The sequence below is a fragment of the Zalophus californianus genome, chromosome 17, assembly GCF_009762305.2.
Source record: "Zalophus californianus isolate mZalCal1 chromosome 17, mZalCal1.pri.v2, whole genome shotgun sequence".
Lineage (NCBI taxonomy): Eukaryota > Metazoa > Chordata > Mammalia > Carnivora > Otariidae > Zalophus > Zalophus californianus.
The window spans coordinates 38759521-38776410 of NC_045611.1; the positions used below are offsets into that span (position 1 = coordinate 38759521).

Here is a 16890-nt window from a genome sequence, read left to right on the forward strand (position 1 = left end):
CTAAAAAAACAGAGATGAAGGAGGCAAAGGACTGGAAACAACATACATTGTCATCAACATCTTCATCTTCATCATGCGCCACTGAATCATCACATGATTCTGCTGTGCCAAGCACTACCCAAAGCTCTTCCCATGCATCATCTCATTGACTCCTCACAATCACTCTGTGAGATGAGTGTGATTGCCATCTCCCCATTTTCCAGATGAGGAAAGGCTCAGAAAGGTCTGGTAACTTTCGCGGGGTCCCATAGCAGGAAGGGGTAGATGCCAGGTCTGTCTGATTCCAGGGCATCACTTATGCTCTGGTCTTAGAGTAGGAGATTGGCACCTGTGGAGTTGAAGGTAACATGGGCTTCCCATTCATTTATTCCTTCTTTGGTAAATATCAGTATCAGCGTATGCCTTCTGTGCCTTAAAAAAGCCTAAACTGTTTTGGACACAACAGTTGAGATGAAACATAGATGCAAGCATTCACGTACATACACCAAACCCTGGCATACTCAGATAACTTCATTTCTCTGGAAAAGAAAGGACCCTTTGGGACCAGCTCCCTTCTCCACCACCCTGGGAGTTACAAGGGCCCCCATTATGAAGTCAGGCCCCCATCAGAACTAAAGGCCATCAAAACACTAGCATCTGTGGTCCTGGCTTGTTCTTGGGCTCACTGTCCCCTGAGGAATGGGTTTCTAAGAGGAGCTAACCAGACCTGGCAGAAGATGCTGAAATCCCCATTCACAAAGGGCCTGGGGTTCGCGTGACAAGCCCCCAACGACAGCTCTATTAAGTGCAGCACTGCCCAGGAGAGACCCTCGTAGGGGGAGCAGGGCCCTGGAAAGAAATATGCCCAACCCGAGGAATCAGCGTGCTAGCAACCACAGGCGTGTTCCCATGGAATTGCGACACCTGCTTGAAGCCCAGGGACCTCAACTGCCGCTAGAGACGGGAGACCCAGATCTGGGAAACAAATGGCCTCCTCTGGAAACCCATGTGCTTCCCCGGGCTGCTCACAGCTTTTCCCCTGATACCTCGATGCTGTACGGGAGATATGACTGCCTATTCCCTGCTGTCCCGGGACAGCTCTGCATGTGCCTCCTTCCCAAGCTTCACCCAGCCCAGCCCGGGAAGCCTCCAGGCAGAAAACTCAGCAGTTCCCCGGGAGATACTCTGCACCTGGATGAGGGTCTGCACAGGTGGGTCTTACCCTTCAGACTGAGCCTTTCCAAGCACAGTGAGAGAGAGGATTTTGTGTGTGCTACAGGAAGGCAAGTTTTGCCCTCATTTTGTTTTGCTTTTTGCTTAATAGCTACTATTGCAGCAATGTTTCCTTCCTTTTGCTCCTTCTTTCTAAATATTGAATATCTAAAACTGCCACTTCTCATAGACGTGAAGGGTATGAAGAACTGTCTACCTGCCATCCTGCTTAAGAGAGAGAGAATACGACGCTGTGTGGCCGCCCCACTCCCATTCCCTCAACCCCACCCTCGGTGTCTGCTCTCCCGAATCGTGTGCCTCCCAGGAGGATGACTCTTCTGAGCTTCACCTCACATAGATAGGCGTCTTGTTCAGTTTGGGCTGGTTTTGATTTCTAGAAATGGATTCCCACTCTCCGTACTCTACCATGACTTCTCTTTCTTCAACAATGTAATACATTTTGTATCCTAGAGGTTATATGCTTATTTTCCCGTGGCATTAGATAAAAATATACATAACTAGCACATAAGCTCATGATTTCATGGACATTATTGCTAAATTAAATCTTTACATTAAAAAATATGAGCTGAGTTAGATTAAAAAAATATCAAGTAAATATTAGTACAGGTGGCAAATGGATATGGCAGGAAAAAATGATCCCATTGGAATGTGAAAAAAGTTCAGGAAACATGGTTTTAAGTAAAGACAGATACATCTAAGATTGCTCTGGATTTTTGGAACAGGCCTGACCCCGGTAGTCTCCTCTATAAGCCAGGGCCCCCTGTCACAAGCCCTACCTGGGCATGAGGAGAAGGTGGTTGGGTCCATGCTTACTCCTTGCTTGCTTCAGGCCACTTTCGGCCAGCCACTTCGGCAGCCTCTTTCCTCCCTGGTCTCTGCTCCCTGCCTGGGACTGCCCCACAGTGTGGCCCTGCTCCCAGCTCCTCCATGCATGGCCCGGGCCAACTGCTCAGCCTACCTTACATCAAGCTTTCTTCCGAGTCTCTTCTCGGGCTCCACTCACTCAGGTGTGAGACTGCATTCACTGCCCCGTTCTTTACCACGCTTTCTGCCACGTAACTTTGCAGTGCCCTCTCCTGCTGCCTCTGGGTGGGTCACAAGATCTGTGTTGGCTAACAGAATGAGGCTGAAGTCACAGTGTGCCCATTCTGAGCCTACGCCTAAAGGGGTCCTGCCAGTCTGCTTGCTCTCTTGTGAACTTCTGCCATCGCTGGTCCTAGGTGGAAGATGAGAGACATGGGCCACCTGAGCCAAGCTGACCCAGCTAAGGTGCTCCAGCCGGGCACGACCATAGCAGGGCCCCAGCTCACCCACAAACTCATGACAAATGAGAAATTATCATTCTTTCAAGCCACTGAGCTTCGGGGTGGCTTGGTACCCGGCAACAGCTAACTGGTATGTGGCTAAGGAGCGTCTGGCTCCAGCCCCCGTTCAGTGACCATGCTCCACCTGGACCTAGAGCAGGAAATGCTTCCATAAGGGACTCGAGCATGTCCACACTTTCACAAATGTGCCCCGTGGCTGGGCCAGCATTAGCCTGTCTAGTGGCAAGGAGGGCAAAAGGAGCCCTTTTCACTCAGTCCCAGGAACAAGAGGCCTCTCTCTTCTACAACCTGCATGGTCCCTGACCATCTGCTTCTCAGCAGACAGTCCTGCTGGTGGGGACTGGAGCTGAGGCAGGAGAGGCTGGGGCCATGTGGTGTCCTGGGGATGCCAGGTGAGGCCTGGTGACATGCCCCTACCCAGGAAGAGAACTGGAATCCTCATGTCTGCCAGATTCTAGAGCCCTCTCTGGGTCACAGGTGAGTATTCTTTCTGGGCTCCTTGAAGATCAGCCCCGAATGTTAACATGGTCTTTCTCCCCGGGATGCCATGCCCCTGAGCTGCTTTCAGCCTGTGCGTTGGTGAGCTGAAGCTTACCTGCCTGACGGCTTCTTGGCTGGAGGACCATATGAGCCCTTCTCCAAACATTGGGGTGTTTGCAATCATCTTCTGTCATGGCTCTGCTTGTTTCTCCACAAGCAGGGGCAAAGTTACCCGCAAGGTCGCGAGCTCCTCGCTCTTGTTCTGAGTACTGGCTCTGTAAGGAAACGAGGTGCGTGGTAGGACATTTTGCCACGTTTTAGCCACCCAGCATTCACTCCCCGGTCCTAATGACATTGATTTCATTCTGGCGAATCTCCTCTGTCCCACTGTGGGAACCAGAGGAGCCAGGGCCTCCCTCTCCCAGCCCTGGGACAGCCAGGGCTTGGGCCCCTGAGCACTTCCACTAATCCGACATTGTCCTGGAACTGGGAGCTAGGTATGGGGACGCTGAAGGGGCAGACGGCGCCTGTATGAACCAGGCTGGGGGCTCACTCCTTCTGTTCACTCCCCCATCCCACTCAGCCCTGGTAACACATCCCGACTACTAACTCTTTAGATAAGTGTCACCTCTTTCTAAACTTCATACAGATGGACCCACACAGGATGTGCCCCCCCACCCCGGCTTCTTCCATCCAGTGTCAAGTTACCTCAGATGGTATTTTCCTCAGAGCTGGCTACAGAATTGGTGGGACCCAGCACAAAATGAAATGCAGGACCCCTTGTTCAAAAATTAAGAATTTGGAAATGGTGACAGTGGAGCATAAGTCAAGCCTGGGGCCCTTCTGAGTGCCCGTGGGAGCCTCTTAGCCACATGCACCTGAAGCTGGCCTTGACATCACTCATCTCTTTGCTTGTGTGTCCCCTCCTTGGGAGCAGAGGCTGGTCTGACGGGGATGGTGTGGCTGCTGTGAATGGAGCATGGAAAAGTGGGTGTTTCTTCAGGAGATGCCTGCAGGGCTGGCGAACATTATAAGCATCAGGCCACTTCATAGATGAAGAGCCCAGACTAAAGATGCCTCGGGACCACCCCAGTCCCACAGTGAGTGCAGGGGCTGAGGCTCGCCCCCAGGCCCTCTGGCTCTAGAGCCCCTCTTGCCATTAAGCCATGCCCAGCTCAGCTTGAGACCCTGCTATGCGCCAAGTGCTAGACTCAGGGTAAAGGGAAAAAAGACTTCTTGCCCACAGGAACTTACAATCCTAATGGAAAACAAAGGACTTATATGCATGGAGAATTATTATTAACCAAAACATTTCTTCCTTCAAGGGGGCCTTGTAGCTGCAAGAACTACAGGTGCTCTCTGTCTCTCCAGGCAAGAGGAGACAGTTGGCGAGGTCTGTGGGAGGACAGGAGATTACGGGCAGGCAGATGTCCCCAGAACGCTGAAGGCTGAAGAATGGGACCCCAGCCTGGCTCACACAAGCACAGGGCCAGGGTTGCTAGCTCACAGGCCCAGATCAGAGTCTGCGTAGAGGAGCGGTCAAGGGCCCAATCCCTGGCTGTCCCAGGGCTGGGAGAAGGAGGCCCCCCCCGGTTGCCACAGTGGGAGGGAGGAAAGTCACCCTCAGTGTTTCTAGAAATGTTCTATTTTCTTTTTTTTTCTTTTTTATTGTTATGTTAATCACCATACATTACATCATTAGCTTTTGATGTAGTGTTCCATGATTCATTGTTTGTGCATAACACCCAGTGCTCCACGCAGAACGTGCCCTCCTTAATACCCATCATCAGGCTAACCAATCCCCCCACCCCCCTCCCCGCTAGAACCATCAGTGTGTTTTTCAGAGTCCATTGTCTCTCATGGTTCGTCTCCCCCTCCAACTTACTCCCCTTCATTCTTCCCCTCCTGCTATCTTCTTCTTTTTTTTTTCTTAACATATATTGCATTATTTGTTTCAGAGGTACAGATCTGTGATTCAACAGTCTTGCACAATTCACAGCGCTCACCATAGCACATACCCTACCCAATGTCTATCACCCAGCCACCCCATCCCTCCCACCCCCCACCACTCCAGCAACCCTCAGTTTGTTTCCTGAGATTAAGAATTCCTCATATCAGTGAGGTCATGTGATACATGTCTTTCTCTGATTGACTTATTTCACTCAGCATAACACCCTCCAGTTCCATCCACGTCGTTCCAAATGGCAAGATCTCATTCCTTTTGATGGCTGCATAATATTCCATTGTGTATATATACCACTTCTTCTTTATCCATTCATCTGTCGATGGACATCTTGGCTCTTTCCACAGTTTGGCTATTGTAGACATTGCTGCTATAAACATTGGGATGCACGTACCCCTTCAGATCCCTACATTTGTATCTTTGGCGTATTTACCCAGTAGTGCAATTGCTAGATCGTATGGTAGTTCTATTTTCAACTGTTTGAGGAACCTCCATACTGTTTTCCAGAGTGGCTGCACCAGCTTGCATTCCCACCAGCAGTGTAGGAGGGTTCCCCTTTCTCCACATCCCCCCAACATCTGTCGTTTCCTGACTTGTTAATTTTAGCCATTCTGACGGGTGTGAGGTGGTATCTCATTGATGTTTTGATTTGGATTTCCCTGATGCCGAGTGATGCTGAGCACTTTTTCATGTGCCTGTTGGCCATTTGGATGTCTTCTTTGGAAGAATGTCTGTTCATGTCTTCTGCCCATTTCTTGATTGGATTATTTGTTCTTTGGGCGTTAAGTTTGATAAGTTCTTTATAGATTTTGGATACTAGCCCTTTATCTGCTATGTCCTTTGCAAATATTTTCTCCCATTCTGTCGGTAGTCTTTTGGTTTTGTGGACTGTTTCTTTTGCTGTGCAAAAGCTTTTTATCTTGATGAAATCCCAATAGTTCATTTTTGCCCTTGCTTCCCTTGCCTTTGGCGAAGTTTCTAGGAAGAAGTTGCTGCGGCTGAGGTCGAAGAGGTTGCTGCCTGTGTTCTCCTTTAGGATTTTGATGGACTCCTGTCTCACATTTAGGTCTTTCAACCATTTGGAGTCTATTTTTGTGTGTGGTGTAAGGAAATGGTCCAGTTTCATTCTTCTGCATGTGGCTGTCCAATTTTCCCAACACCATTTGTTGAAGAGACTGTCTTTTTGCCATTGGACATTCTTTCCTGCTTTGTCAAAGATGAGTTGACCATAGAGTTGAGGGTCCATTTCTGGGCTCTCGATTCTGTTCCATTGATCTATGTGTCTGTTTTTGTGCCAGTACCATACTGTCTTGATGATGACAGCTTTGTAATAGAGCTGGAAGTCTGTAATTGTGATGCCACCGGCTTTGCTTTTCTTTTTCAAGATTCCTCTGGCTATTCGGGGTCTCTTCTGGTTCCATACAAATTTTAGGATGATTTGTTCCATTTCTTCGAAAAAGTGGATGGTATTTTGATGGGGATTGCATTGAATGTGTAGATTGCTCTAGGTAGCATTGACATCTTCACAATGTTGGTTCTTCCAATCCATGAGCATGGAACGTTTTTCCATTTCCTTGTGCCTTCTTCAATTTCTTTCATGAGTATTTTATAGTTTTCTGAGTACAGATCCTTTGTCTCTTTGGTTAAATTTATTCCTAGGTATCTTATGGTTTTGGGTGCAATTGTGAATGGGATCGACTCCTTGATTTGTCTCTCTTCTGTCTTGTTGTTGGTGTATAGGAATGCCACTGATTTCTGTACATTGATTTTATAGCCTGCTACTTTACTGAATTCCTGCATAGCCTGCTACTTTACTGAATTCCTGTATGGGTTCTAGCAGTTTTGGGGTGGAGTCTTTTGGGTTTTCCACATACAGTGTCATATCATCTGCAAAGAGTGAGAGTTTGACTTCCTCTTTGCCGATTTGGATGCCTTTGATTTCTTTTTGTTGTCTGATTGCTGTGGCTAGGACTTCTAATACTATGTTGAATAGCAGTGGTGATAGTGGACATCCCTGCCGCGTTCCTGACCTTAGGGGAAAAGCTCTCAGCTATTCCCCATTGAGAATGATATTCACTGTAGGTTTTTCATAGGTGGCTTTTATGATATTGAGGTATGTACCCTCTATCCCTATACTCTGAAGAGTTTTGATCAAGAAAGGATGCTGTACTTTGTCAAATGCTTTTTCTGCATCTATTGAGAGGATCATATGATTCTTGTTCTTTCTTTTGTTAATGTATTGTATCACATTGATTGATTTGCGGATGTTGAACCAACCTCGCAGCCCAGGGATAAATCCCACTTGGTCATGGTGAATAATCCTTTTAATGTACTGTTGGATCCCATTGGCTAGTATTTTGGTGAGAATTTTTGCATCCATGTTCATCAAGGATATTGGTCTGTAATTCTCCTTTTTGATGGGATCTTTTTCTGGTTTTGGGTTCAAGGTCATGGTGGCCTCCTAAAATGAGTTTGGAAGTTTTCCTTCCATTTCTATGTTTTGGAACAGTTTCAGGAGAATAGGTATTAATTCTCCTTAAATGTTTAGTAGAATTCCCCTGGGAAGCCATCTGGCCCCAGGCTTTTGTTTGTTGGGAGATTTTTGATGACTGCTTCAATTTCCTTAGTGGTTATAGGTCTGTTCAGGTTTTCTATTTCTTCCTGGTTCAGGTTTGGTCGTTGATACATCTCGAGGAATGCACCCATTTCTTGCAGGTTATCTAATTTGCTGGCATAGAGTTGCTCATAATATGTTCTTATAATTGTTTGTATTTCTTTGGTGTTGGTTGTGATCTGTGATTCATGATTTTGTTGATTTGGGTCCTTTCTCTTTTCTTTTTGATAAGTCTGGCCAGGGGTTTATCAATCTTATTAATTCTTTCAAAGAACCAGCTCCTAGTTTCATTGATCTGTTCTACTGTTCTTTTGGTTTCTAGTTTGTTGATTTCTGCTCTGATCTTTATGATTTCTCTTCTCCTGCTGGGTTTAGGCTTTATTTGCTGTTTTTTTCTCCAGCTCCTTTAGGTGTATGGTTAGGTTGTGTATTTGAGACCTTTCTTGTTTCTTGAGAAAGGCTTGTATTGCTATATACTTTCCTCTTAGGACTGCCTTTGCTGTATCCCAAAGATTTTGAACAGTTGTGTTTTCATTTTCATTGGTTTCCATGAATTTTTTTAATTCTTCTTTAATTTCCTGGTTGACCCATTCATTCTTTAGTAGGATGCTCTTTAGCCTCCATGTATTTGAGTTCTTTCTGACTTTCCTCTTGTGATTGAATTCTAGTTTCAAAGCACTGTGGTCTGAAAAGATGCAGGGAATAATCCCAGTCTTTTGGTACCGGTTGAGACCTGATTTGTGACCTAGGATGTGATCAATTCTGGAGAATGTTCCATGGGCACTAGAGAAGAGTGTGTATTCCGTTGCTTTAGCATGGAATGTTCTGAATATGTTTGTGAAGTCCATTTGGTCCAGTGTGTCATTTAAAGTCTTTATTTCCTTGTTGATCTTTTGCTTTGATGATCTGTCCATTTCAGCCAGGGAGCTGTTAAAGTCCCCCACTATTATTTTATTGTTGTCAATGTGTTTCTTTGTGTTATTAATTTCCTTATAAAATTGGCAGCTCCCATGTTAGGGGCATAGATATTTACAATTGTTAGATCTTCTTGTTGGATAGACCCTTTAAGTAAGATATAGTGTCCTTCTTCATCTCTTATTACAGTCTTTGTTTTAAAATCTAGTTTGTCTGATAGAAGGATTGCCACCCCAGCTTTCTTTTGGTGTCCATTAGCATGGTAAATGGTTTTCCACCCCCTCACTTTCAATCTGGGGGTGTCTTTGGGTCTAAAATGAGTCTGCAAGATACTCATGCAGACAGCATATGGATGGGTCTTGTTTTTTAATCCAATCTGATAGCCTGTGTCTTTTGATTGGGGCATTTAGCCCATTTACATTCAGAGTAACTATTGAAAGAGATGAATTTAGTGCCATTTTATTGCCTGTAAGGTGACTGTGACTGTATATTGTCTGTGTTCCTTTCTGATCTATGCTGCTTTTAGGCTCTCTCTTTGCTTAGAGGACCCCTTTCAATATTTCTTGTAGGGCTGGTTTTGTGTTTGCAAATTCCTTTAGTTTTTGTTTGTTCTGGAAGCTTTTTATCTCTCCTTCTATTTTCAATGACAGCCTAGCTGGATATAGTGTTCTTGGCTGCATATTTTTCTCGTTTAGTGCTCTGAAGTTATGATGGCAGTCCTTTCTGGCCTGCCAGGTCTCTGTGGATAGGTCTGTTGCCAATCTAATGTTTCTACCATTGTAGGTTACATATCTCTTCTCCCGAGCTGCTTTCAGGATTTTCTCTCTGTCTCTGAGACTCGTAAGTTTTACTATTAGATGTCGGGGTGTTGACCTATTATTATTGATTTTGAGAGAGTTTCTCTGTGCCTCCTGGATTTTGATGCCTGTTTCCTTCCCCACATTAGGGAAGTTCTCTGCTATTATTTGCTCCAATATACCTTCTGCCCTTCTCTCTCTTTCTTCTTCTTCTGGGTTCCCAATTATTCTAATATTGTTTCATCTTATCATACCGCTTATCTCTCGAATTCTGCCCTCATGATCCTGTAGTTGTTTCTCTCTCTTTTTCTCAGCCTCTTTATTTTCCATCATTTGGTCTTCTATATCGCTGATTCTCTCTTCTGCCTCATTTATCCTAGCAGTTAGTGCCCCCATTTTTGATTGCACCTCATTAATAGCTTTTTTGATTTCAACTTGGTTAGATTTTAGTTCTTTTATTTCTCCAGAAAGGGTTTCTCTAATAACTTCCACGCTTTTTTCAAGCCCAGCTAGTATCTTTAAAGTCATGATTCTGAACTCTAGATCTGACATTGTACTAATATCCCTAATGAGTAGGTCCCTGGCAGACAGTACTACCTCTTCTTCTTTTTGCTGAGGTGATTTTTTTCGTCTTGTCATTTTGTCCAGAGGAGAATAGATGAATGAGAGAACAAAATGCTAACAGGTTTACAACGTCCCCAGCAAATATACTGTATACAAATCAGAAAGGACCTGAAACCAGGGGAAAAGGAAGGGAAAGATAGAAAAAAGAAAGAGGAGAAAAAAAAAAGAAAAAGAAAAAGATAAAAAGAAACAAAAACAGAACAAAACAAAACAAAACAAACAGAATATGATCACATATGACCAGGCCAGTGCATAGATCAGTGCCACACACTGGATTTTGGGTGTATTTTGGTCTGTTAGAAGAAAGTGCCTCCTAAAATTTTAAAGGAAGAAAGACTTATATATGTACAAATTAAGGGTTGATACAATGAAGGGATGGAAGATAACTGTAAAGATGAAAATTATAAAAGATTTTATAAAAGGAATTGATAAGAGAAGAAGTTGTTTGAAAAAAGAAAGAAGATTTAAAAAAAATGGGAGAGAATGTGATCAGGCAGGAGACTAGAACAAAGCCATACACCAGTGATTTAGGGTATATTTTGATCTGTTAGAAGAAACTGTATCTCAAAATTTTAAAGAGAGAACAACTTATATATATATGCCAAAAATAAGGGTAACTACTATGAAGGGATAAAATATGACTCTAAAAAAGAAAAATAAAAAATGTTTTTTTTTTTTAAAAAGGGATTGATATGTTGGTTGAAAAAGGGAAAAAGAAAAATTCAAAAAAAAAAGTTAAAAAAATTAACTTTGAAAAACTAATGAATCATGGTAAAAAAGTCATGAATTCTATGTGCAGTATTCCCCTAGCGCTGGAGTTCTCCCGTTCTCCTTGATCGGTAAACTTGGTCTTGGCTTGCTGGCTGTTCGAGCTGATCTTCTGGGGGAGGGGCCTGTTGCTGTGGTTCCCAAATGTCTTTGTCGGAGGCGGAATTGCCCCGCCATTGTCGGTCCGGGCTAAGGAAGCTGCTCGGGTTTGCTCTCGGGAGCTTTTGTTCCCTGCAAGCACTCAGTACAGCTTTGGAGGAACAGAGTGAAAATGGTGGCCTCCCAATCTCCGCCGGGAGGAGCCGAGAATTCGGGGCCCCGCTCCTCAGTGCGCCCCCAGAGAAAAGCAGTCACTCCCGTCTCCCCGGTCTCTGGCCGCACTCCGTGCTCACCCGGCCTGTGACCGAGCGTTTCTATCTCTGGCACCCGACCCCGTGTGGAGTCTCCAAACCCAGCAGATCCCTGCAGTGCGTTCCCGCGCCTTTCCTCCCAGGGGTGGAAGGGGAATCTCCCCGGATCTGCTGCTTGTTGGGTCCCTGCTGGAGGAGTAGTGGCCCAACTGTGCTGCGGATCACAGTGTATGGCAACCCCGAGCTGAGAGCCCGCGCCTCGGCTCCGTCTCTGCAGCCGGCTTCCCCGCTCCGATACCTGGGAGCTCTGCCGCACTCAGGCTCCCCCAGTCTTTCTGTGACCCCGAGGGTCCTGAGACCACACTGTCCCGCGAGGATTCCACCCCCCGCTTAGCCACTGGAGCGACGTCCCTCAGTGGAGCCGACTTCTAGAAGGTCCGATTTTGGGCTCTGCGGCTCTGTCACTTGCCAGAAGCGGCTGACGGAGGCCCCCTCCCCCGCCGTCTATCCTCCCGAATATCGCCTTGGATTCACTTCTCCGCACGTCCTACCTTCCAGTAAGTGGTCGCTTCTCTGTTCAGAGAGTTGTTGCTACTCTCTTCTTCGGTCTCCTGTTGAGTTCGTAGGTGTTGAGAATGGTTTGATCCCTATTCAGCTGAATTCCTGAGACCAGACGAAATCCAGGTCTCCTACTCCTCCGCCATCTTGCTCCACCCCCCCCCCCAAATGTTCTATTTTCTTGATCTGAAAGCTGGTTATATAGGTATGCTGACTTCATGAACATTCATCAGACTATGCACAGGATGTGTGCATTTTTCTGCATGAATGTTACACTTCAATACCAAGTGAAGAGAGAATTTGTGAAAGGGCCTGTGTGTAGTCAAGGGACATATGGGGTGCTGTGTTTGACCCACCTTTGTGTGCTCAGAGAAGGTTTCCCAGAGGACGGTCTGAAGAAAGTCCTGAAGGAGGGAGCAAGAGTTCCTTGTCAAGGGGAGATATGCCTGTAATTTGAGAGCTAAGCAATGCACAGCACAGGGGAGCAGGGTTTGTAGGTGAGATTGGCTTTGCCTCTGAGCTTGGGGAGCTGGACAGGGCAAGAGGCACAAAGGCCAGCCTGTGTGGGCCTCCCAGGCCTTCTGGAGCCCTAGGATGGTCAGGTTACCATGAATAGTTCTGAACTTGAGACTCCAGTTCAGGGGTGGGATAGATGGGGTGGGCAACGGAAGGCAGGGAGACGCTGCCGAAAAGGCCACCAGACTCTTCTGGGTGAGCAGTGATGGTAGCTGGGGCTGGTGGAGTGTAGAATAGGGAACGAATCCCAGAGACCTTTTTTTTCAAATGGTACGTTTGGGGGTTTTAACATACAATGACAAGTTCTTTGACATTTGTCCCATCAAGAGAGTGAGTCTAATAGCCCACCTCTTGCATGTGGGCTGGCCTCAGGGACTTGTGATGAACTGGAAGTGACCGAAGGGGAGCTTAAAAAATTCCCAACACCCAGGCCAGATCCAAGCATTGATATTCTTTCAAGCTCCCAGTGTTCAGCTGAAGTTGAGAATCTAACCTAAGACCAAAACCTAAGATGCCCTCCCATTTCTCCCACTTCCTTGCCTCCAGCTTCCTTTGGTCCTTGGGCCCTGGTTTCCAACTTGGGTTCCTGGCCCACGAAAGTGAATGTGATGCTGTTATGCGGCAGGGATTTGAAATCAGTGCTTTAGTCCCCGCTGCCCGAGGTGTTTATTTTGAAAGCAATGTAGGTAAATGGATGTGGAGGGAGAGCAGGGAGGCTCCCAGGGGTAGGAGTGTGAAGAAGATTGCCAGATCGAATACAGGAGGCCCAGTTGAAGCTGAATTTCAGATAAACGACAAATTTCTTTTTAGGACACATAGGTTCCAGATAGTACAAGGAGATAATAGAAAATTATGTATTGTTACCTGAAATTCAAATTTTACCGAGTGTTCTATATTTTTATTTGTGAAATCTGGCAACCCTAAGTGTGAAGCCAGGTCAAGGTGATATTCGGGCTTCACCTGGGGACATCTATAGATACCTGAGTCCCTCAACAGCAGGGTAGGATATACTTAGAAATCCTCAGGTCACTCCCTTTGTTGGGGGAAAATGAAGCTCCAAGACAGGAAGTAATAAATCCAAAACAGGCTGGTCTTGATTTGCACAATATTGTGTTAACTAAACCCACACATATTGGCACTGTATCCTTGCTTTGCTGCAATAAACATTTGCATGCACGTTTTTATGTCGACATAAATGTTCAGATCTGCTGGGTGATGCCTGGCAGTATGATTGCTGAGTTGTATGTTAAGTCTGTGTTTAACTTTGTACAAAAGGGTCAAAACTGTCTTCCAAAGTGGCTGCACCATTTTGCATCCCCATCAGCAGTAAGAGAGAGTTCCTCTTGCTCCATATCCTAACCAGCAATTGGTATTGTCTCTTGCTTGGATTGTAGCCATTCTAATAGGTGTGTAGTAGTGTCTCTTTGTTATCTTAACTTGCATTTCCCCAAGGACAAATGGTGTTGAGCATCTTTTTATATGCTTTTGTTATCTGTATATCTTTGGTGAAATGTCTGTTCAGATCTTCGGCCCATTTTTAAATTGGATTGTGTGTTTTCCTATTGCTGAGCTTTAAGAATTCCTGATGCCTTCTAGATACAAGTCCTTTATGAGATACATGGTTTAAAAATATTTTTCTCCTGGTCTGTGGCTTGTTTTTTTCCCTCATGCTTTCAACAGTGTATTTTGAAGAGCAAATGTTTTTAATTTTGATAAAGTACAATTCATCAATTTTTTCATTGCCCAAATCATGGTCACATGGATTTTTTTGTATGTTTTCTTTCTAGAAGTTTTATTCTTTTGTATTTTGCATTTAGGTTTGTGATTTAATTTTTTGAGTTAATTTTGTGTAAAATATGAGGGAGGTAGAGTGTCTTTTTTTTTTTTTTTTTTTTTGCAAATAGACATCCAGCTGTTCTAGGATCATTTATTGGAAAAAATGATTCTTTCTCCATTGAATCGCCTTTGCACCTTTGTAAAAATTCAGTTGGCTGTATTTGTATGAGACTATTTCTGGGCTCTCTACTTGCCCCACTGATCTGTGGGCCAACGCCCTTGCCATTTCCTCACTGCTGGGATTACTTTGGCTTTACAGCTTCAACATACTCCTGTAGTATATCTTTTTTTTTTTTAATTTTTATTTATTTATTTATTTATTTATTTATTTGATGTAGTGTTCCATGATTCATTGTTTGCATATAACACATATCTTTGACTTCAGGTAGTGTGAATATTTTTCAGGATGAGGGACCCACTTAAATGAACTCAAGAAGAAAAGGAGATTTGATTGAAAGGAACCAGGGACTTCTCAGATTGCTGCAGGCTAGCGGGTCACCTGCTCTCCCAAGAGTGGTACTGGGCTGAGTCAAGACCAGCTGGTCCTCTTGGGGGCACTGCTTTTGGGCCCTCATGGCCCAAAATCCCTGCAGCCTCCTCTGCCTTTGTATCACACTCCACTCTCTGGGGGCCTGTCTCAGCACCTCTGGCCCCAATACCTCAGCCTACCCTCAACATGGACCGACCTCTCATAAACCCCGCAGACCTGTGTTTTTGTCTAGTACAAAGTTTTGTTTTATTCTTAAGTTGCTGATATTTTAAAATTGGGTGATTTCACAAAGAAGTTCAGAAATCTGGCTTCTCCTGGAGAATGGAATCATGCTAGGCCTGAATCCCATGAGTAGGCTGGAGCTAAGTAGCAGTAGGTCCCTGAGATGAACTGGATCTCTAGTTGGCCAACTACCCCAGCCCTACCCCCACCCCCTTGCTCATTTAGGGAATGGTCTGTCCCCTGCAGACCTGAGTGTTCAATCTCTGACCTCAGGCTTCAGGTTCCAGCCTGACAGAGAGATCCAAGCAGAGCAGCCTGTTGAAATACCCTCCCCACAGTGACTGAGCAGTGGAGTGTGGCAGCCAGGTCTCTGCAGAAATTGTAATGCCGGGGGTGCTGATATGCTTGAAAGCCATTATGAAGGCCATGCCTCCCATCTTATCACTGGGCATGGTGGGGATCCTGTCAGGCCTGTTCCTGGGAGGTGTTAGACTCCTTGGATAGCCATCTTTGGCTTGAGGACTCCTCAAAACAGCCTTGTTGAACTTTCTTTAGAACTGCATTGCAGTGTTAGGTGTTTCTACCCAGATTTCTTTTCTGGGTATAAATTTCGTACATGTTGATCTTGTTTTGGCATCTGCTTCTCAGAGAACCAGGTTTTAACACGGGGGGGGTCACTCGGCAGGTATGACAGAAGCAGATTCTTGGAGAAGGGGCTGTGGGTGTGGGTAAAGCAGAGACCTTGACCAACAGGCTCGCTCCACCCTGTCATTTGCTGGTAAAGGATAGAAGTGGATTGGACCACAAATCTCCCCAGTCCCATCCTGGTTTCTCTCTTCCCCTGTGTTGATACCATTCTGAGTTGGAAAGGCTCAGCAAAACCGCAGGGCCTGAAGTGGGGAGGGGGGAAGCACAGCCATCAAGCCTAAAGTCCCAATTTGCCAACCAAATGCCCCAACAAACCATCTTTACCAAACTCCTGTGAGTACATGAGGTATCACAAACATTTGCTTGATTTTTCAGTCACCCAGCATCCCTCCCTCTCCTTTGGTACAGGGCCTGAGCTTCCGGGGTGCATGGTGTTGGGTGCTAGTCCAAATTTCACTGTCCTCGAGCCACGTTATTGGCTCAGGACAGGGCATGTGACCCAGTTCAGAGACTATGGGATGCTCTGAGCCTTTGGCTGGGAAAACCCAGAGACTGATGCTTCTCTTTCTCACTCAGAGCAGGCAGAGTTACCCACTTGACCCTAGAGGCTGGGAGCCTGGAGCTCCCAGACAGCTGAGAATGATGTAGATGCAGCAGAAGGCAGGGCTCAGAGAAGAGAAAGCAAGCCCAACTGTTGTTGTTGAAGCCACTTAATCAGGCCACACCTGAAAGCTGACCCACTCCTGAACTTTTCTGTATTAAGAGCCAATAAATTGTCTTTTAAATTAAGGCAGTTTGTAACACATTTGCAACTTAATAAATCCTAATTGACACAGGCATTTGATCATCCACTAAGTGGATCATTTAGGACTCTCATCTTTCTTCTTCTGGTATTATTTATCATTTTATGGTTGTCTAACTTCTACACCAGGGAAAAGAGTAGGTTAAAAAAATAAAAATTTTGAAAAGGCAAGGAATATCCAGGCTCCTGGGGGCCAGCAGCTCTTGTTGAAGCCCTGAAGCTTATAGTGGGCATTTGAGGGTTTGCCTGCATAGCATCCTCTCCTATGTCTTCAGATTTTCTTTGGGAAGACACCTCATACCCGTAATCATTATGTTTGGAATGGAGTTGACCCATCCCCTCCTCTTGGGCTCTAGCTGTGGATAATGAAGCCCACCGATCTAGGAAGAAAGAGGTACCTTCTTCCCAGAGATTGCTAAATATGTACTTTGATGACTTGGAATGTTGGGAGCCTCCATGTTTAAGGAAACTGCTTCAGAATAAAGCCAATGCAGAAGAAAGCACAAAGAGGAGCAGAAAGACCTGTCCATATTGAGCTCCTGGGTCTGGCCTTATCTGAAACTATCACTGAACTTTTCAGTTACAGGAGGCAACAAAGCTCATTGTTTGTTTCTTTGTTCCTTTTTTTTTTTTAAAGATTTTATTTATTTATTGGAGAGAGAGAGAGAAAAAGAATAAGTGGAAGAGGGGCAGAGGGAGAAGCAGGCTTCCCGCTGAACAAGGAGCCCGATGTGGGGCTCGATCCCAAAACCCTGGGATCATGACCTGAG

At 45.4% G+C, this 16890-nt stretch overlaps 1 protein-coding gene across 1 annotated transcript in view; it reads left to right on the forward strand.

Moving 5' to 3' along the window:
* The first annotated feature begins 784 nt into the window (after positions 1-784).
* Positions 785-16890, forward strand: part of URI1 (URI1 prefoldin like chaperone) — a 112381-nt gene continuing 96275 nt past the window's right edge. Inside the window, exon 1 of the mRNA XM_027618706.2 lies at positions 785-1190. Within this exon, the coding sequence (XP_027474507.1) occupies positions 841-1190 (350 nt within the window). The 5' untranslated portion in view covers positions 785-840. The remainder of the gene's footprint in view (positions 1191-16890) is intronic.